The 21,464-nt window shown below is 38.5% G+C and overlaps 1 protein-coding gene across 10 annotated transcripts in view; it reads left to right on the top strand.

The window, feature by feature from the left end:
* EHBP1 (EH domain binding protein 1) overlaps nt 1-21,464 on the top strand; it is a 410,447-nt gene that overhangs the window by 381,127 nt on the left and 7,856 nt on the right. For all 10 annotated transcript variants that reach the window (XM_084623076.1, XM_084623074.1, XM_084623082.1 and 7 more), the window contains 2 exons: nt 19,723-19,822; nt 21,043-21,116. In XM_084623076.1, coding sequence (XP_084479202.1) covers nt 19,723-19,822; nt 21,043-21,116 — 174 coding nt within the window. The remainder of the gene's footprint in view (nt 1-19,722; nt 19,823-21,042; nt 21,117-21,464) is intronic.

Raw genomic sequence — 21,464 nt, 5'->3', positions numbered from 1 at the left:
GCTGTGACCTAACTATGTGATATGCCAACAAGCTGAAATAGACAACCAGCTCCACTTCATTTGCCCCCACATTAGACTCCAGAGGCTGTCCAGAAGAAACCAAATGGCATAGTGGGCGGAAAGATATGCTTCACATCTGCCTCCTTTAACCACCCATCCAGGGCACCATGCCAATCCATCCACAACAGGTGACCGTTCAATCTGCCTGTTGCAAGCCAGCTTGCACCGCACCCTAACCTTCCCAATAGGCCCTCTGGGAGGGCAGTCCTTCCACAGGCACCATCCATATAAAAGGCTAGGAGAGTATATTTAAGATAGTTTTCTCTTCTTCAGAACATCATTAGGATTGAAAATAGAATCTCTTGCTTACACATTTTGCATAAATACATGGTAAGTTATCAATAGATGTTCAAATAACTTAATTGAGTTTGAGGGGGGGAAAGGTCATTTAATTGGCCTATTGAAATGTTAACAGGAATAGATATGGCATGGAATAGACTTTAATGGCTGCAGTGTGGCACTAATGTCTGCATTCACTTGCAAAATTGTTAATTAGGGCACTTTGGTAGTTCATTTGCTTTTGTATTGATGTACTTAGTCCAACAAGAGAAATCAGTTTTGTATGTGGTATTTACATGGAACAGAGGAGCCTTAACATACATGTTCAGTACCAATAATTAGGAAAATGAATAGTAAATCAAATTTGTTTTGGGAATAGTACCTGTTTTTTCATTTGCAAATTTCCAGTCTGATCGGACATTTTCTAGTATTCAATATATTTCAGTTCAAACTGATAGAATGTTTTGGTTCACCTAAATCTGTTCAGTAGTGTGGTTTAAAATGCTGTAGTATGCTTCGAAGATGTTATATTCACTAGCTATTTCAAGATTATTTTAACAAAAGAATCCCTACTGTGAAACAAGGTCCCACATTCAAAAAGGACTTGGATCTGGGTTTGCGGTTTCCCTGGGATAAGGTGAAATATCTCTTTAAATATATGTAACAAGAATAACTTACGTTGTATTGGCTGGCCTATTGTTACAAGTGCTGCATAGTAGGAAAGCAGTTAATTTGTGCAGAGGAAGCGTATAATGCTTCTACCACAAAAAGAAAACTTTAAAATATTGTTGTTCGGGGGGGGGCAGGGGGGATTGAGAAATGAAAAAATTGCATTGATTATAAACCTGAATTTTAGAGATATGAATCCTTACACTGTTTCAGAAGAATGACTGAATCCAAAGCTGTATGATTTGGCTGTAAGAAGGTTGTATTATGTACAGTGGTGAAACAAGATGGTACGTTATACTATAGGGCGTTATTTATGAAAGCAAGTGATAAGATAAAAAAAGGCAAACAATAAATTACTGTAAATAGTAATTTTACAACAGTGGTTCTGTTGCCCCTACAACAACAGCAATATAGAAGGAAAGAAATTATACTGTGTGTCAAGAGAAAGTCAGATCTTCACACTTTCTAAATGAAAAAGATTTTATGATCCTTATACTACTGTCCCATGGGCAGCATTTGATATTCTTTCATACTGATTGCTCTTTGCATTTTAACATAGTTTGCAACGATGTGTTTCCTTTAAACTTCAGAGGCTCTTGTAGAGAGAATTGACATCCAGCTTCATTTTCTTGTATGTATTTGTGAAAGTACTTATGTAGAGATCACAAATATGCACACAGCAGCTATCTAGCTGTGCAAGTTTAATCAGAATCCCAGAATGTGTCATTGTGACTGTATGCAAATGTATTTACATAGGAATAGGTCTTGGGTTCTTTAAAGAAGGCAACAAAGTTGAAAACTGAGGCCAACAAATAAATGAAAGTTTCTCTAAATCCATTGGATAATAGAGGCAGTGTTAAGGCTAACCACAGTGTTGAACTAAACAGAGGGATTACTCCTGGGTTTTGCATCAGTTGTTTTCTGCCGGGTGGCCTCACTTGTCAAAAAAAAAAAAGAAAAAAGTTTTAACGGGAGAACATTCACATGGCACATTGAGAAAAGAAGTATGCTTAATTCCATCAAAGCTCAGAAATCAGTCATTAATTTATTCTAACCTCCAATTGTTGGTCATTTGTGAAACATCTGGCCTTTAAGTCATAGGAACCTAAACATAAGTACAATGTGAGCACTTCTCAAGATGTAAGTTTGGTATAATGGGGGACACTGTGTTAGCGTGTGTGTGTATATGTTACGTATGTTTCAACTGGTACTTAATTTCTGAGACTTTGAGAACATGTTAGAATGAATCCTTCGTTTAATTTACTCTAGAAATTAGATTATTGTTCATTTGCATCTTAGAAAAGTTCTGCTGTTAGAAAGAGTCTCTTTTTTCATGGTGGGTTAGCCGGTAGATATTTAGCAATCTTGCAGCTTACAAGTCAGAAATAGTTTCTAATGAAGTTGAAATTCAAGATAGAAAATGTATAAAAGCTTTCAGGAAAACTTACCCTATTTTCCATATGGCTAACTAATTGTTATGATATTTGTTTTAAAGCTGGACTTAGACACTCCTGACTGCCCTCTAATTTGATATGGCTGGCCCAGACGATTCTTATTCAAGAAACTTTGGTAGGAGAATGCAGTGAAGGAGATAAATAATTTTGCAGCCATAAGCACATTGCAAAGTATAGAAAATAAATCAGTCGTTTATACGGTAGTGCATAGAACAGTCTCCAGTTCATTTAAATTCGTTATGGGTTTGAACCTGGTTGGAAAGTAGCAAAGTGTTTTGAAAGAGATTTGGTGAAATCCTGAAGTTGGCAGAATCCTATATTTGACTGATCTTAAAATAATGAAAGACAATGCCCTACTTCTGACTTCTAAGAGGTATTTTTGTGATATATTTTATCATCTATAACTTTAACATTACAAAATGTCTTTGATGAAGCCACAGTATTGCATGTGTGCTGGGAAGGAAACTAGAATTCAAATATGACGGACAAAAAACAGCTGTGCCAGTCCATACCCAAAGTGTAATTTGGGTATTTCAGAGCTTTTCACAGTCTCAAGAAATGTACCTGTGTGGATGGATTTTTTTTTTATTTTTTTTTTTAAGATAACATCCTCTCTATAGTCAGGCCATTTGTTTTCTTGATAAGAAGAAAGAGTTTGATGCAGCTGTGATGCTATTTTGACAAACACAAAATGGTGCTATCCGAACATCTAACAAGGCAAAGCAATTTTTTAAGACTTTATATAAATTGGATCCTTTCAATTAAGATTAGCACACATCTTTAATCCATAATCCACTGCAAATTTTCCAGTATCAGTAACTCCTTTCAAGGCAAGTTTTGATCTAATAAACTAGGAGAATATATACAATAGTGAAAATTATGTCCCCTCATTTTTAATGGATTACATTAAAAAATAAAAACAACATTCTAAGTGTTGCTCAGTATATTTGGATCTGTCTTGTTTACTTGTTCCTTTTGTAATGTGACCAAATTTTTGTAATATGTGTGTAGATATAAGTGAGAGATAGAGAGTGTGTATGTGTGTGTGAGAGAGAGAGAAAATAAGAATGTAGATGCCATGCACTGAAGTCACGTTTAAACTTTGTTTAACCCATCATTTCAGAAGTACTGATGTCAAAAGTACTGTTAGGGTAGTAGAGATGAGAGAAAAATCACTTTAAACAGCTTGTGAAATGTAATGTTTGAAATGGTTCTTTGAGAATGTGTAGATTATGGCTTGCATAGTGACTCTTTCCAGCTTTCTGGGAAATGAGCTGTTGACATTCTTTTGGGTCATCATCCAAGATAGGAGGGCAACCACAAGGATTTAGCAGATAAATGCATCCAAAAAGACCTTTATCCATTTCATTGCAACTTGGAAATGTTCATGTCGAATAGCAGCATTAATGTAGCCCTTTTAGCCCTTCAAAGTGAGCCTTATATTTAAAAAAAATCAAATGACCACAGTAATAACTTCTTTACGTCTTCTAAGAGGTAATTCATTATTTACATAATTCTGGAGCATAAACCAATCTTTTCTTCAGGAGTCTCTGAAATAGAATTGGGAACTTATACAGTGAAAAAGATGCTTCTGAATTCTAATCAACCGAATCTGTCTCAAATTCATTTCTAGTTTATTGTAAACATTAGAATTTAAATTAATTTCCTTTTATCTGGTCTTTTGAAGAGAAATAATAACCTGTTTTCATGTTTTGTTTTGGGTTGGGGGGTTGACTTTGCAATTCAGGTGTTTGGCTGGGTGGGTGCTGATAGCATGGCGAGGGTTATACATTAGTATAGGTTATTATAATATAAATAGAAAAAAAAACTTATTGACTCGAACTAAAATGATACTATATAGGCTGAATGTGCAGGAAAGGTTCCCACAATGCACTATGAAAACCTAAGCTAACAAACACCCTGCTGCGTTGAAAACCCCCAAAAAAGACAAAAGCTCAATGAAATAGAAAGCTTACCACCGGTAGCTTTCAAAATGACAAACTAGGCAAACTATACATCTCCACCACTCCAATTTTGTCAGAATGCTAATGAGCTTGCTCTGATCTTTACTCGGCTTCCCGTGTTTTCTACATCTTCAAGGACCACATGGCGCTAGCAAAATAAAGACAACTAAATGAGAATTTCGAATGCTTTTTGTGTTGGGACCTGGTGCCTTTCAGTTGACGCACTCGTTGAATATTCTCAACTTAAAAGAGTACAACAGGGGGCTGGGTATGAACTTTTTAACAGGGGGAAATTTGTACAAAAGTAAATTAGTGCGATGAGGAAAATATGAGAAAAATTTCTGATTAATTTCCACTCCATAATATCAGTGACACCTTCAGCCCCACTCGTATTCTTCTAACAAGAGATGCTGATAAAAGATGAATGATTCTGTGTTGTTCACAGTGAATGTTTAGTGGTTTTTTAATAGCAGTATTCTACATAAAAGGCACCAGGAAGTACTCTGCATTAGCAGTTGAGATCACTAGTTAATAGGATGATGTCTTTTAGCTTTTGTCACAAGATTATTAGAAAGGAGGTTTCTGTTCTCATCGTGGCACAGTTAGGAGTGCTTGTTGAGTACAAGTACTAAAATACAGGTTTCTCAGTATTGTTTCACATGTAAAGTAAAAGGCTTTTAATGCAACACCTTTTACGTTTTTTACCAGGTGATTTTGTCATTGGTCTCTTATCTGCCCCCTTTAGCTGTATTAATCATTTGAAGTGTCCTATTTTTCAATGGGCCCTTGATGAGGTATGTGTGTATAGATTCATTATCAAAACTAAATCCCCCAAAATAATGTCCTATATCTTCACAAACCTGATTACAAAGCTGTATTTACCAGTTTGTATTGTCGACTGCTGAATGCTTAGTCTATCAGTCTATATCATTCAGATTTGTAATTTAAAAAAAAAAAAAAAGCATACTGCCTAAAACAAGCTTTGTCTTTTAAATATAATTAAAATCTAAAAAAGTAATGACACATCTTTAGCCAACAGTGTTAGTGGTAAGAGAAAATAATCATGAGTATTCAAGTTCACTTGGGAGATAGAGACCCCAACTCCATCCAAAATCACTTCCACTGCTGCCTTATGGTTCATTAGGGTAGGATATATTTGCATATCTGTGCAAGTTCAAATCTAGGGATGCACGCTTTGTGTGTGAGACAGGATGTATCCCTTTTTTATATTTGCATAGTAGTGTTTTCAAAATTATACTTATTTGGTCTTATTTAGTATTAATCAGCTTAAAACACACAGAACGATTTAAGATCTACCACCCTTTCTCACACTGAGTAATATAATATTCCGTGATTAGTCCCAGTGGTTTCTAATCGTGGAGTAAGATATTACTCAGCATGACGAATGACAACAAAAACAAGGCCCTTTTATAGAAACTAAACAGTAGAAAAGGCCAATAGAGTATAATTCAAATAATTTCAAATATTCATGCATATACGTAAGGAGATACCTGTAGTTTACTTAAGTGATAGACACATTATGAACTTTTGATATTTTAATATCTTGCTTAAATCAGCAAAAATAAATAACACTGCAGTTACTACATCAGTTTGCCAGATATGCATGCAGTATACAGCATTATTTTTACTTAGCTCAGCATAGTTAACTCTAGGTACATTGAAACCTGGCCAAATAATGAGATTGTAAGGAGGTATCCAATCATATTGTGGGAGATTTGAATGAACACATAAAACTATAGCAACAACAAAAACAGCATGGCAACAATAGTTGCTACAAAAAAGGAAGAATAGAAATATATTCCTCAAAAGTGATGTCATCTTTTGATCTTTGATCATAAAATAGGGGAAGGGAAAAACTCTTCCCAAACATTTGGAATACATGAATGTTGCAGATGTGGCGCTAGGTTGCCATCGGTAAGGGTTTGTTAGCATTTCTTTTATAAACTTCTCTGTTTTCTTACTTTACCATACAAAATTACTCTAGGAATGAGAACTGATCTGTAAGAATTTCACCTAATATCAAACACTGTGGGGCAGAGGAGGAAGGGCCTTGAAACTGAAAAACAATTAATGTGTTGGGTATTTTGTTGTAAATTTATAACAGTCCACAAAAAAGTGCATCTGTAAATTTCTGCTATTTTAAAATCAGCGGTTCTATAAAGCATTTCATGAGATGTATGTTCTCAAAGTGCATTATAATTGATAACTCGCTCATATGGATCAATGGCTGCTTTTTTAACCCATAGCATACTAAATATAAGAGTAAAATTTCGACAGGTACCAAGCCTTAATCTGGGTAACATAAACGTGAAGACTTAAGGGTCTGATTCTCATTTACATTAAGGCTGCTTTACACCAGCTGACAGTGTCTAATAATGCATATAAGTGTAACTTGGATAACTTAACTGAGTCACATGGAAATCAGCAGGACTCAGTGCAAGCATAGATGCACAAAACCCTTTGGTAAAAGTTAGTTCTTCTGCAAGTGTTGGCACGTGTCCATTCCGCTGTAGGTATGGGCGTGCCTCACGCACAGTTGTCAGGGAACTTTTTACCTCCGTGATACTAGTCAGGGCAGCAATAGTGCCCTCTTTCACCACATGCCACTGCATGCTGGTATACGGGGGTGGGGCTGCCTCCAACCTCCCTCAGTTCCTTCTTACCGCCACCGATGGTTGTTGGAGTGATCTCAGACTTGTCATAAGTGATTCTGTTGCTCCTTTGTATATATACCCTGTTATTGTTAGGAATTAGTGAGTTAAATTTTTTCGTTTTAGCAATACATATTAGTCTTAGGTTTTTCTGAACTAGTTTTTTATCTTTCGTTACGGGGAGACATACTGGAACAACGCCACACTCACCAGGTTTTAAGTCCTGCCAGACTTGCACTAAGCCATGCCAGTCAGTGACTCATACCTGGCCTGCCTGAAATCTTTAGGAGAATCCCACATCAGTCACAAATTTGTAAGGGATTATCTCAAAGAAGGATAGAGCAATGAGGCTCAAATGTTTGCTCATGGAAGCAGCACTTCACTCCCCATCAGACTCATCTCACATGGAGAGCACCCCAAGTTCATTGGCTTCACGTACCAGAGATATCTGCAGCTCCTCAGTCCCCTTCGCCAGCACTGAAGAAAAGGCTTAGACTCTCCTCAGGCTCAGTCCCTCGCTGACCTGTGTCAGTGCTGGAGCCAAGTAGAGGCAGAGACTTTACAATACATTTGGGGGAAAGTCTCTCGGAAGCACTCTTCAGCTAAGAAGAAGGGATCCCTGCCCCTGGGGCCTGTGCCAGGTCCGTCAAGGGCATCCCCTGAAAGATCTCTATACCAGAGCCATCAGTCTTTTTTACTCCCAACCACCCTGGAGACAGGGGGCATGCTTAGCCTCTTGGTACCAGTATTCCTGGTGTGAAAGGTTTACAGTCCGTACTGATGCTTGTGGCACCTACCTCATGCTGTCAGGAACTCACAGTACCATTACCTCTCAAGCTTCTGCAAGGCTGATGCAGTTGAACGGGAATTCTCCAATGATATCCCCAGTGCTGCCTTCCCTGGGCTCAGGCTACCAGTCCCAACTGGTTCTTCCTTGATGGTGGCAGCTTGTAATGGATGGGAGCGACAAGGACACCAACCATCCATGCCAAAAGGCAAAGATTCAAAGAGGCTGGACTTGTTTGGATGCAAACTTTATTCCACAGAGCATCTGCAGCTCAGGGTTGTAAACCAACAGCACTCCTGAGCCACTATGATTTCACCCTCTGGGAGAATATTTTAAAATTTCAAGATGAGTTACCAGAAGACTGTAGGCAGGAATTGGCAATAATGGTGGATGAGGGGAAGCTAGTTGCCTTGATCTGAACTCCAGGACAGTTTAGATGGTGTAAACACAACGGCTCAAACCATGGCATCTGCCATTTCTGTGAGAAGGTGTTTGTGGGCTCTCCTGAGAAGTCTAGCAGACCAGTCCAGGACCTCGCTTTCAAAGGTCCCTCTTTGTTTTCGGATAAGATAGACAATAATTCTCCATAATCTAAAAGATTCCACGGTGACGTTAAAATCTCTTGGTATCTGTACTCTGACAACAAAAAGGAAACAGTTCCATCCACAGCTACCATACAGACACCAGGGTTTTACTCCCCAGTCTGAAGATCTGCTGAGGAGAAAGGTAATAGGAGATGACATTCTCCGCCTTCCTCTTCAGCACCAGTGAGCTTTTCCCATCTAGCCGCCTCATCCAAACAGGCGTTTTGATACACTGGTGGAGGGCAGTGTACCAGGGACTGTAATTCATCTATTTCCCACCTTTTGTTTACAAATCACTTATCCTGCTTCCTAAGTGCTTGGGCCCATGTAACATTGGATTGGTGGGTCTTAAGCACAGTGGAACTGGAATATGCCCTCCAGTTCATTTCTGCCCCTCCTACATGCCGTCCTTCCTGACCCTTTCAGGGACCGCTCCCATGAAATAATCCATCAACAGTCATTCCTTCAAGCAGGGGCCACACAGGAAGTCTCATTGGGCTTCAAGGGGAAAGGTTTCTATTTCCACTACTTCCTTATCCCCAAAGCAAAAGGAGGTCACAGGCCTATTTTAAATCTAAGAAAGTTGTACAAACTCCTGAAGAAAATCATGCTCCATGTGGTTACCCTAGCCTTGATTATTCCCTTCCTGGAACAAGAAGACTGGTATGCTGCCCTTGATTTAAAGGGCGCTTATGTCCGTGTTGCAATACGACATAACCATCGGAAGTTTCTCAGATTTTTGGCAAATGGGTCACATTATGAGCTTCCATTTGGTCTCTCGATGACTCATCAGCTGTTATTGAAGTGCATGGCGGTATTTGCAGCACATCTATGAAAATCAGGAGTCCATGTATTCCTGTACCTGGACGACTGGTTGGTCAAACATCGGTTCGAGGCTCAGATGTTAGCCAGTGCATCCACCATCTTGTCCACAATCGATGCACTGGGGTCCTAGTAAATTGGGACAAATCACTGAGGATAGTTTATTTGAGCATTTTTAGACACCACAAAAGCCAAGGCCTTGCTATCACAATCCAAGTTCAAAACACTGCCAGGCTTAGTGGTGTGACAGAAAGCATATCCTCTCCCCATGGCACACAGCTGTTGCAGCCTCCTGGGTCACATGGCAGCATGTATCTATGTGGTTCAGCATTACAGGCTGCATCTCAGGCATGGCTAGCATCAGTGTATGCCCCAAGTTGTCATCATTTGCACAAGGTTGTTCAAGTGTCAATGCTAGTTTTGACATCTCTGGATTAGTGGATGTACCCTCTGAAAGTGTGTGTGTGGGTCTTCTTTATCCCCACCACTCACCTCTTCATCCTCATCCACATCAACCCTCACTCTGTTCACAGACATATTAGCTCTGAGTTGGGGGGAGGGGGGGCATATGGGGTCCTTGCAGACTCAAGTTCTTTGGTTGTCTCAGGATCTAATGGCTCATATAAATGTTAGGGAATTGAGAGCTGTAAAACTAGCCTGTTCAGCTTTAGTAGGAAATAACTTGTTAATTTGAACAGATAACTCCGTTACTACTGTATTTTACACACACAGAAAGGGAGGAGCCCAGTTGACCTAATTAGACCAGGAGGCAATTCACTTCTGGGACTTTTGCAGAACCAATTCAATTCATCGCAGTGCTGCTTACCTTCCAGAGAAGTGGAACATGTTGGCAGATCGACTGAGCAAGACCTTCTCCAATCACCATGAGTGGTCTTTATGCCTGAACGTTGCCAGATCTATCTTCCAGATCTGGGGACTCACTTGCCAGGTGGACCTGTTTGCAACAAAGTCTGACAGAAAATGCCACCAGCTCTGTTCCCAGGGAGCTCTCTGCCCAGGCTCATTGACAGATGCTTTCTGCTACCCTGAAAGAACCCCATCCTGTATGCTTTCCCTCTGATTCCCTTGCCACCAGAGTTTTGTTCAAAATCAAACAAGACAATGCTCATCTCATCCTGATAGCACCAGTGTGGCCCTCACAACACTAGTATTCGACCCCACTGACCTTGTCAATCAAACCTCCACTGTCTCTCCCGCTGGATCCAGATGTGATTTCTCAGGACCACGGCCACCTGCTCCATCCCAACCAGCAAGCCCTCCACCTGACAGTGAGGATGCTTCCATGATTAATGCCTTTGGAGACATCCTGTTCTGAGGATGTCCAGAAAGTGCTTCTCAGTAGTAGAAAACCCTCAGCTAGGGGCCCTTACCTAGCTAAATAGAAGCACTTCTCCATTTTGGTCCTCTCAGAAAGGCATATCCTCAGAGCATGCACCCTTGAATCTTGTATTTGACTATCTTCTCTACCTAAAACATCAGAGTTTGTACCATCCCCTATTCCTTCTCAGCCTCAGAAAAAGTTGTCATGAGGGAAATAAAGCAACAACTGGTAAACATCAGGGTAGTGTGCTTCATACTAGAGCAGTAGACATTGCCATGAGGGCTCTAAGACTAGCCGTTCTATCACTTCAGGACCACATTTAACCTTAAATTAATGGATAAACAACCAAGTAGGGCAGGGAGAAGAACTCTGGTCTGCAAATCAGCAGTAGGCAAAACAGCACTTACTGTCACTCAGAGCAAGCCATCCAATGTGACTTCTCAATCCGCAAGCAACGTAGTTCAACTGCCAGCAGTTTCTTCCAAGTGAGTGGTCCCTGCAGTTCCAAATTCACCAGACAATCTGCTATTGCTAGGGAACAGCAACAAATATGAAACTTCCCATGTTTTTGCAGCAGGTTCAACGATCCCAGGAGATGGACTATGGATTAATTTTTCCTGCAATCTGGACAGTGATCTGACATACTTTTTCTACCAGTCCTTATTTCTTCTTAAATACCAAGAGATTGCAGAAACTGAAAATGGCCAGAGCATATCTAATCATGATCCTTCTGGATTTTGGACCTTGGTCATGGTACTGTGAATTCTTGAGTCTGTTATTTCCAGCAATACCAGACCTACTGACTGATAGAATTCCTGCCGGAGTATATTTTACTTTGTATCCTAAAGTTAAAAAGTGTCACCCCCCTACAGGATTCTGTCCAACTGTCTTCAATTGAATCTCACCTCCTGCCATCTTCATTCAGGAATCATAAACAGTCTGTCCTCCTGGTTCTTGGTCAGTGATTGCCACTTGAGTCTTCAATATGATCCTTCATAAAATGTGTAGCCTCTTGTTCAAGCCCATGCATTCTGTTTCTACTGGCTTTCTATTAAGATAATTTTCTGGTGGTCATTACATCAGCATGTAGAGTGGAGAAAATCAATGCCCTTTCATGCAATTTCGCTTTTATTATCTTTCATAATGATAGTTACACTCTGGATGGTTCCCAGTTTCAGACCCAAAATAACTCTAGGTTGCAGAGATAACAGGTCACTAGCCTTTTGTCCTTTTGTACCAATTTCATTTCAGACAAGGAGAAGGCTTGGATTTAGTGTTGTACAAGAGCTCTGTATGAGCTCAAAAGTATCTCTCTCTCACCAGTAGAAGTTGGTCCAATAAAAGATATTACCTCCTCTACCTCATCTCTCTAAAGAGAAATCCTGGCATTTATTAGATGTGGTCAGTGCCTTGAAGTTGTATTAACACAGTTCTCAAAAGTTTCAATAAGGCTCTTCGTATGTTTTGTTTTTGCTGACTAAGAAATTACAGAAGGTTTCCTGATTGATGTTAAACTAGTTAGATATGTTCCTGCCATAAAGAAATACACATTGCTGGTCTTCTGAGGGTTGAGGCCCATTTCACTAACATTATTGTGCTTTCCTGGGATGAAATAAAGTCAGACAGAACACAGTAAATTAACTCTGCCTGGAGATCCTTGGCTACCTTTACTAGATATTATTGTGTGTATATCAGTGTCTCTTTAGAAGCTGCATTCAAACAGTGTGTCCAGAGTACATTTGTCAGAGAATGCCTCTGCCTAACTCATAGGTGCTGGAACCAGGGGTGCAGAAGGATCTCCTGGCTTGAAGTGGTTTCCATTATATACAGGGATTGCAGTTTGGTTCAGTGGCTCTCAGCACCTTCACTATGCAAATTGTTCCAGCACTCCTGGCCTAACTTGCCTTCAGTGCTTTCCCAACTAGTTCAAACTAGGAAATCCATGAGAAGCAAGAGAACTTTGTTTCCTTACTTGAAAACTGCTCTTCAAAAGGTTTGACCCCAAACTGCAACCCATCCTGTTTATCTGTTGATGGCTATTTTTGAACATTTCATAGTGAATTAGGTTAGTTTGGAGTAAGTAAGGCAGTTCTCATCTGGGGAAAGGAGGCAGGGGTTTCTACGTAGAGAGCTGAGCATCTTGATTCTAAGCTACTGGTTGTGGAAGCTATGATGGACCAGCACGTTAACTCCAGACTTGGGGAGCTTTTTGCAATAATTAAGTTTTATGGAAAAAGCACAATTTTTTTGTTTTGTTTTTCCATTTTGAAACTCAAAATGTCATAAAAATATTTTAAGCAAAATTATGAGGTGTAGTGTTTCCAGCTGACGCCCTCAGTTGTCCTCCAGTGGTAGCTGACAATTGTGTCTTTCATTTCTAGTTTCCAATTGAGTCATATACATAACTTCTTAGTCTGCTTACCTGAATGAAATATAACTCCCTATTTTACTAAGGCATCAGAAATGCTCTACCTTTCTCCTGTGCTTACAGCATCCACTAGCAGTAGATATTTAACAGACTGACCTATGCCTTTACCTATCGCCTAGCCATGTCCAACAATACCTTTGTACTAGTTAGTTTCTCAGGTTCCCTTGACATTTTTTTCTTTTATAGTAATCCACACAAAAACATTTATCATAATGAGAAAGAGACTTCCTAGTAAATAAGCCATATTTGGCCAAGATTTTCAAAAGTAACTAGTAATTGGGGGAGAGGGGGCCTCAGATTTTGATAATCCAAATTGAGACCCCATGAAGGAGCCTGATTTTCAGAAAGTGCTGAGCACCAGATCTCTGAAAATCGGGCTCTTTTAAGGTGTCTCAAGTTTAGCATCCAGAATCACTAGTCTCTTTTCAAAATTTTGACCGCAATTCTAAGTCTGTTTGGACACAGGTAGCCAATTCTAAGCTCCTGTTAGACCTTGTCTTATTATTCCTTGCAAATAATATTTGTTAATTTAGCCCTTTCTGCTACCTTCTCTACACCTTTCATTATTTTGTATACTTTTATCACATTTCCTTTTATTCGTCTCCCCTGTGAGGTAAACAATCCCAATCTTTCCAATCTCTCTTCATATGAGAGTTTTTATGCGCCCCTAATCTTGACAGGATAAATGAAACTGTTTAAGCAGGCAAATAAGACATATTTTCAAATGAATTTCAGGATAAAATATGTGAAACTTCAGGCATTGACCAACCTTTGTAGGACTATCTGGTGGTCATGTAAACACTCTCAAATAACAACTACTATGTCTCCATAAATAGCAGTGGAGGGAAGTTGGCCAGTTTTTTCATTACTGGACTTGCTCTCGTTCACATATGCTGGCATTCTCCTGCTGGCCTCTTCACCCAAGTGTGTTGAGTGAAGAAAGCTTCTTCTATTCTTTTTAAAACTGTGTGTAAACATCAGCAAATGGCTGAAGAATGGGCTGTGTCTTAAGTAGTTCTTTTTCATGGTGTTCTGTTGAAGTAAATGGGTAGACGTGGCGTTTTCTGTGTTTAACTATTACAACGTAACACACAGAGTATGCAGTACAAATAAAATGTAAAAACAATTGCGCTTAAGGCAGCATACCTAATAATTTCCGTAAACCTGCTATTTCTCGCCAGACTGAATGTGCTGGTTTTGGACGATGGTAGAAACTTTTTATTAGTTATCTTTTGTGAGTTGTAATTAATTTTTGCAAAGCAGCTAAATATATTTAAATTTGAGGATTTCTAAATATATTTTATTTTAGTCTAGTGGCTTGTCTTGACAAATTTATGATGGCTTAATGTGTAAAGGATGTAGTGTGTCCGTCCATTTACACAGTAAACTAGTCTTGCCCCTACATGTTGCTACTTTTTCTCCCATTTAAGTAGTGCTCATAATGTTTTGTAGCACTTTCTTCTCTGTTTTCTTAGCAGTGTGCAGTCATACTACGTTAATCCATGTTTGGTTTATCTAAATGTCTTACTGCCCAAAAGGTTTAAATGGTTATAAGCTACATGGTACATATATGTGCTATTCACTGGATGATATTGAAGTGTTTGGTTTGGGATTTTGTTTGTTTGTTTGTTTAGCAGGGAAAAACTGGTGCTTTCAAATTGATTCAGCCTAACCATTTATCAGACTACTATTTATTAAAATGTTTAACAAGGAATCAGCATATGAGTTACCCATGAGTAACCCCTGTAGTATTTAATGGAAATGATATTTTATAAACCCATGTTCAAGTTCTACAACATAAAAGTATACTGCTTATTCATTTGCACTGTCCTCCAAAAATTGTAATGGACTTGTAGTTCAGAAATGGTACAGATGAAAGAAGAAAAAGGCCTCAATCATTATTAAATAGCAGCAATTGAAATAATAATTTGATGCATGAGATTAACCAAAAGATGTAAGCCATTTTGCGGAGGGCGGGGGGGGGAGGAAGGTGACGGGGGGGGTGATGGGGGGAGGGAAGAGAGGGTCATCCAAATCCTGGCTTGTTGGACAAAATCATTGAACTTTTTGCTACAGCCTTTATTCAGTCTCATTCAGGAGATATTACAGTGCACTGCAGAACCAAAACTTAAGTCAATGGGAATTGCCTGTATGTTTCTGAGGGTGGAATTCGGGCCTTAACTGTTCCAATCTTGGTATCGTGATCATTCCTAATCACTGAGGAGGGATCTGGTAGATGTCAAGTGAAGAGAAGAATAGAACATGCATCCTTCACCACTCAAGCCAAACAATGAAAGAAGAATATGGTGATGTGAGAGAATTCTCCTTGATTCCTAGGGGGAAATAAAACAGAAATTTGATTTAAAAAATAAAGAAACTAGAAAAACATTACCAAAAATTCTCATCACAGATTGTCCACTAATAAAATATGGTATTACAAGGCTGTTATGTTAGTTTTTCTTGTTGCATCTTTCCATCACTTACTCTGCATTTTGAATGTATGTGATGCTTGCAGCACTAAAGAGTGTTAAAATAAGACTTTTTTCCAGGAGTCATTATTGTATCTATAGGATAAAAAGGTATAGCCATAATTATGTGTTACAAAGAATACATTCTGTTAGATAGTTAACCAGGTGAGGTTAAACAAAATAAGATGAATTCTGGGCTTTTTAGAATACTGACAGTCTTCATTTTAAGCTACAACCTAAAGTGCTTTATCCTGAGATTAGGTATTGTGGCAGAAGCTAAAACTGCCTTTTTCTCTTAACTGTGCCAGAATACAACCTCCTTTTCTTTTTGCGCTAACAAGACTGCTTTACCACCACAGCCCACTCTAAGTAATTAAATCAATCCTTTGTACTTACCGTATTCTCCTCTAGTGACGGTACTAGATCTGATTATATGCTTCATGCATATTCAAAGTACGGCACTGACAGCTCTTTAATGAGCTCTTACTTAATCAGTATGAACAATGTTCATCTTGTTCTTTTTTTCCTCATACATTAGAGCTAGGAACAGTTGGGGAAAAAATGAAACATCCAGCATTCATTTGAAAAATATATTGTACTTTGAAAAGTGTCTAAGCTGGGGAAGTTGCATTCTGCCCTTTAAAAGTCTGATGGACAAATTGGATTACTAGTATTGGATTAAATAACAAATGGTTAGAGGAGAAATGAGAAAAGCTCGCTGTGATCACAGGCTTTAATATTTTTTGTTACTTATAAAGCTGAAGGGGTCTTTAACCAGTTATTAAAGTCAGGATTAATATGTAATGGTCCAACTTACTAGCATTAAAAGGGTTTGAATTTTTTTTCTTAAAAAAAATTAAAACAATGGTGTAATGCATGTATTATAGAAAAAAAACAATTTTAAGTTGAAGATCTGTGGGCTATTTATAGATTTCCATCATCTTGTACTGGCTCAGATAAAGGGTTTGCACACACAGTATCGATTTGTTCTAGGACATGTTTTTCACTTCATTTAAATAATCTGTGTTGTATTGTTTCTCCAGAGAGCAAAGCGGATATTTTCACATTTTGAATTTTTAAACATTTGTACTTGAATGATTTCAGTAATCATTTGAACTTGGAAAATAAACACATAGCAGTTGAACAGTTTTACTAAGTGGAAGTGTGAAATTAGTTGTGGATGAGGAAAATCCTTGTTTTTGTTTTTATTTAGAAATAGTAAGTATAAATTTAACTTTCAGATATCACTGCTGCATCAGCATTTCAGCATTCAATTTTCTTCACTGAAAGTGTTTTATATACACTCTCTATTGAAGAAAACAGTGTGAAATTGAGTAAACTATCTAGTAGTACTATGTTGCTTGAGAGTAGCAATTTTAAAATTATTTATGTTGTCATGTATCTTACCTTGCTCGTATTTAAGTTGTATGTACAAGAATTTAAAAGCCCTTGGTCAAAAAAATAAGATACCCCAATCTATTGCTGTTAATATTGCACACATGTGTCATTTCACTGATCAAAAAGGCCTTCACTGGGCTACAATTGGCCTTTTTCCAAATTGCAAGCTTTTTCTCAGCTTTTTCTTTTTACTCTTTCTTCTTTTGTTGCTGCCCTGGGATTTGTGCCTATCGCAGCCGATATCACATGACCAGTGTCAGGGCATCACATGGTCCAAAAGGAATACAAAAACAGCTGCCCTAAAAGACAGATTAAAAATACTGTAAAACAGTAAAGACTTTGTTGACTCACTTTAAAAAAAACCTGTGACTACTTCATACAATAAAATGTAAGCATAAAAATATTGAAGATGTGCAATCTGTTTTCGTTAGGCTCCAAATTGACAAATACAGCTTTTCCCTAGATTTATTTGAATATATGCTGTCGTTCACTTCATTTTACTTTTAGAAGGAGAAAATCTACATTAGTAGCTGGTCTAAATTGGTGAAGCTCCATTGAATGTCTCTCTGTCCCCATTTTCTGTTTGTTGAAAATGGTTTGCAGACTCATCCATTAGAATGGTATTGTGGTGTAATATATTTGTGATAGCATCTTTCATCCAAAGATCCCAGAGCCCTTTACAAACAATGAATTAATCAATTAAATGTTGTCATCTGTGTAACTAGTTATTAGAATTTTTTTACCTGCATGCTAAAGGGGGAATCAAATTTCATGCTGGTGGGCACAGATTGATTGTTTGTAGGGATAAGAAAGTAATCCCCCATGCTCCTGCCCACCATAAAAAGAAAGTGAGCTGACTCAGTGCAGTTCAGGGGAAGGATATATTGAGTACAGTCTAAGTCTTGCAGCAGGAACCCCCACTAGCTGGGCCAATGCGACAATTCCTCTGATCTTTAATTTGTTATGAAAAACATCCTTATTGTCTCAAAACTCTCTAGAGGGAATTCTGAGCCGTAAAACAGTACTGTAAATGCAGTACAGCGATGGCCTCATGCCGCCCTGCAGAAAAACCCAGGAGAGGAGGTTTTGAGGGAGGAAATCTCTACAAGACAAAGTTACTCCCCTTTTGTTCCCACAGACTGACACTTCCCCTCTTTGCTAAGAAAAAACTGCTGGGGCATCCCACCCTAGGGATCTGTGGGAGGTAGGGGACATGCCCTTCCGCCCCCAGCAAACCCTGGACCGGACCAGCCTGGCTCCAGTGCAGGAGCATTCACAAGGAACTACTTTTAAGTTACAGGGAGGTACCCAGAGAAAAAGATAATAGAACTCAGTCTGTATTACTGTTTCTGTTTAAACAACATGGAGCCATAGGGAGCCAATATGTGTCCCCATCAGCCTTGTCCCTGATTAGTCCACTCTTCTTCCTGTGTGGATTCCAGATCCATTGGGCTGCATGGGGGAAAGGCAAACAGTGTCATGGAGGCAGCTGGCCTTCCTTTCCGTGCAGCAGGGGAATAGCCATGGGAAAAGGGCAGCTCCTTGCACAGATCTGGCTCCAAGCATTTGCGTATGATTTGGGAATGTTTGTAAGACAGGCCGTGATGCTGAAGAATCAGCTGTGATGCAAATGTTAACACCCAAAAATTGGGGGTTTCCTCTTAGAACAAAAGCTCACTGCGTTTTTTGGTACATTACCAGCTTCTGATGTAAGCAAGCTTCCTCACCACAACTAGTGCCCCGTTACTGGATATTAATATAATGATACCTTCCCCTCATATATAGTATCTTTCCTCAAAGATTTTAAAGCACTTTACAAACATAATGAATTAATCCTCAACACGCATATGAGGTAGGTGTTATCCTCATACTAGAAATGGGAAACTGTGAGATACAGGCCCAAGGTCACAGAGTGGCAGAGCTGGGAAAAAGACCCCTGAATTTCTGACTTTATTCTTTTACTGTAGCCACTGGGCAAAGCTTCTTCCCAAATTATGCATTTCTTAAGGTTAAAATTCATTAGATTTACATGCCGGTAACATGTATATAAAGACTTGTCTCTCCTTCCACTTAATGTTGAGAAAGACAGGGGCTGATTGGTTGCCACAAATGGAGGCTGCGTATATTTGTGCAGATGTCATGACTCCAGTACCCTCGGCAACTGAGTCCCAATCCAATTCCTGTTAAAATCAATGGAGAGACTCCCTTTGACTTCAGTGAGGACTGAATCAGGGCCCCAATGCGGAGAAGCTATGTCAGCTATCTGAAATAGCAGCCATAAGGGTAGGGAGGCTGGCCAGCAGCCCAGCACACTGGCCAAGGGTTGTGGGCGGGATTTCACCTCCCCAGCTACTCTGTGCATTCCATCCACGTGGAGCCTGAATACTCTGGGTTTTTGTGGATGCAGTTAATTTCACCCATCGTAATGTTTTGTTGTTTTTCCACCTCTTGTATAATCGTATTATCTCTGGGGAGGGTTTAAAGGTAGAACTCTTTTTCTTCCAAATGTACTTAGTGTTAATATGATCTATGAGTACATTAAGAGGCACTAAAATATATATGCTGAAGAATATCAGCTTTAAAAGATTGACTTGTGATAGTTCAACAGTGTTAGGCTGCCGGTCTTGAAGTCTAATCTTTTGTTATTGTTCACATTTGAAAAATTACCTTTTAATGCCCATTAACATGAGAGATCTCATGTTCCAAAAACTGATACTAAATGTTCCAAAAACTGATACTGATACTTGTCCAGCTTGTGAAAAGTCTCATAAATAACAAATGTGCTTATTTTATAGGACGGAACACAGAAGAAGAAGAAGCTATGATGCAGGAATGGTTCATGTTGGTTAATAAGAAAAATGCCTTGATAAGAAGAATGAATCAGCTTTCTCTTCTGTAAGTATGGATGGCTGAGCTTGTTCCAAGAGGTTGATTTATCAGTATGTTCACTTAGAATATAGATGCTAAACTTTTTTGCTTTATTTCCATTAGACTTCAGAATTTTCCTCAAAGATGCAAAGTATGTGTGATTTGTGTACATATCAAGTAATTTGTTTTTCTCATATTTCAGACATGAAAATGCAAAGCATGCAATGATGCAATATTAGTGAGAGCTGTGAAAAAATATGAAATAGCAAGTGCATTTATATGTTCAAAGTCAAAAACAGTAGAATAAAATTACTTTCTAGAAATTTGAAAATATACTTGAATTGTACTTGAAATATAACATACAAATTTTATTTTCAGGGAAAACTTTAATTTAAAGTTGATATTTGCTCTAGTCAGTAATATTAGATCATTCACTAGTTTAGCAATGTTGGAGTGTGGGAAAAAACATATTAGTGAACCTCACGTGAAGCAATGTTACCACAGACAATGCAGAGCAAGTTTTGTGTAATAAAGACATGTAAACCTTCTTCAGAAACGGGCAAAACTGGCACAGTTATTAGGAGCATAGATGATGAGAGAAAGCATAAATACCATTCATTATTAGACTGGCATTTGGCCTGTTGAGGTCGTCATTTCTTGTTTAGTTTTTCTCAGTTTACTGATGATTTTCTTTTAGTATGCCACCTAGTGTAGATATATGCATGCTTCCTTTATAACATAGTGAAATGAGTTGTACGTTTACGAATTTCTTTCCATGTCTGAACTTGATAGAAGATTCCACCTTAAAATATTAAGCTCTCTAATCCTGGGTCTAATTTTCTGTATTCGTTAGGTCAGAATTTACATGGGATAATACTTTAAGTGTTCATACTATCTTGGTGAATTGTTTGAATCTGGAATTTGTTCTTTAGATAGGAGAGAATATGTTATACTTAGGACATAGCACAACAGCTGCTCCAAGGATGAATATTTACTAATTATGTACAATAGTACAAGGAAGTTAAACTAAATCCAGAAAAACAGACGTTACAGAAAAGGAAAAAAGCATCATTACTGAATATTCTACCTGAGGACGGTTTTAAGTTTGTGTATCATTTGTTTGGAGTAGCTTAAAGTTGAAGAGAAAAGTCAGTTATGAGTCCTAAAATCAATGTAAGTTAAAGGTTCTTTTAAGTGTTTAATGATTTAGTAATTAACATATTGATGAACTTTTGCAACTTGCCTAGGGAAAAAGAACATGACCTAGAAAGGCGGTACGAACTGCTGAACCGAGAGTTAAGAGCAATGCTTGCTATCGAAGGTAAGCAATATTAACAAATGAAATTACTTAACAGGAAGACCAATAAGAAGGCCCACCTGAGAATGGAGTCAGCTATCCCATAATTCAAAATTATAGTGTGCAATAGATACTGTAGGTCTTTACTCATATCCATAAATTATATGCAAAGAAATTGTTTCAAGCATTGGATTCAGAAAGCAAGATCAGAAACATGATCAGAAACTAAAATATATTTGAAAAAGCATTGGCGGGGGGGGAAGCACAATGTATTTTTACATTTTATTTATTGTTTTTGTTACACCAAAGTAATTTTAGTTTTGATGCAGTGATGTTGCTTATCATAAAGGGATGACTCACATACATGAGATT

The sequence above is a fragment of the Lepidochelys olivacea genome (assembly GCF_965140295.1).
Source record: "Lepidochelys olivacea isolate rLepOli2 genome assembly, chromosome: 3".
Classification (NCBI taxonomy): domain Eukaryota; kingdom Metazoa; phylum Chordata; order Testudines; family Cheloniidae; genus Lepidochelys; species Lepidochelys olivacea.
The sequence above is the reverse complement of the archived record's forward strand: the minus strand, read 5'-3'. Positions and strand labels throughout refer to the sequence as shown.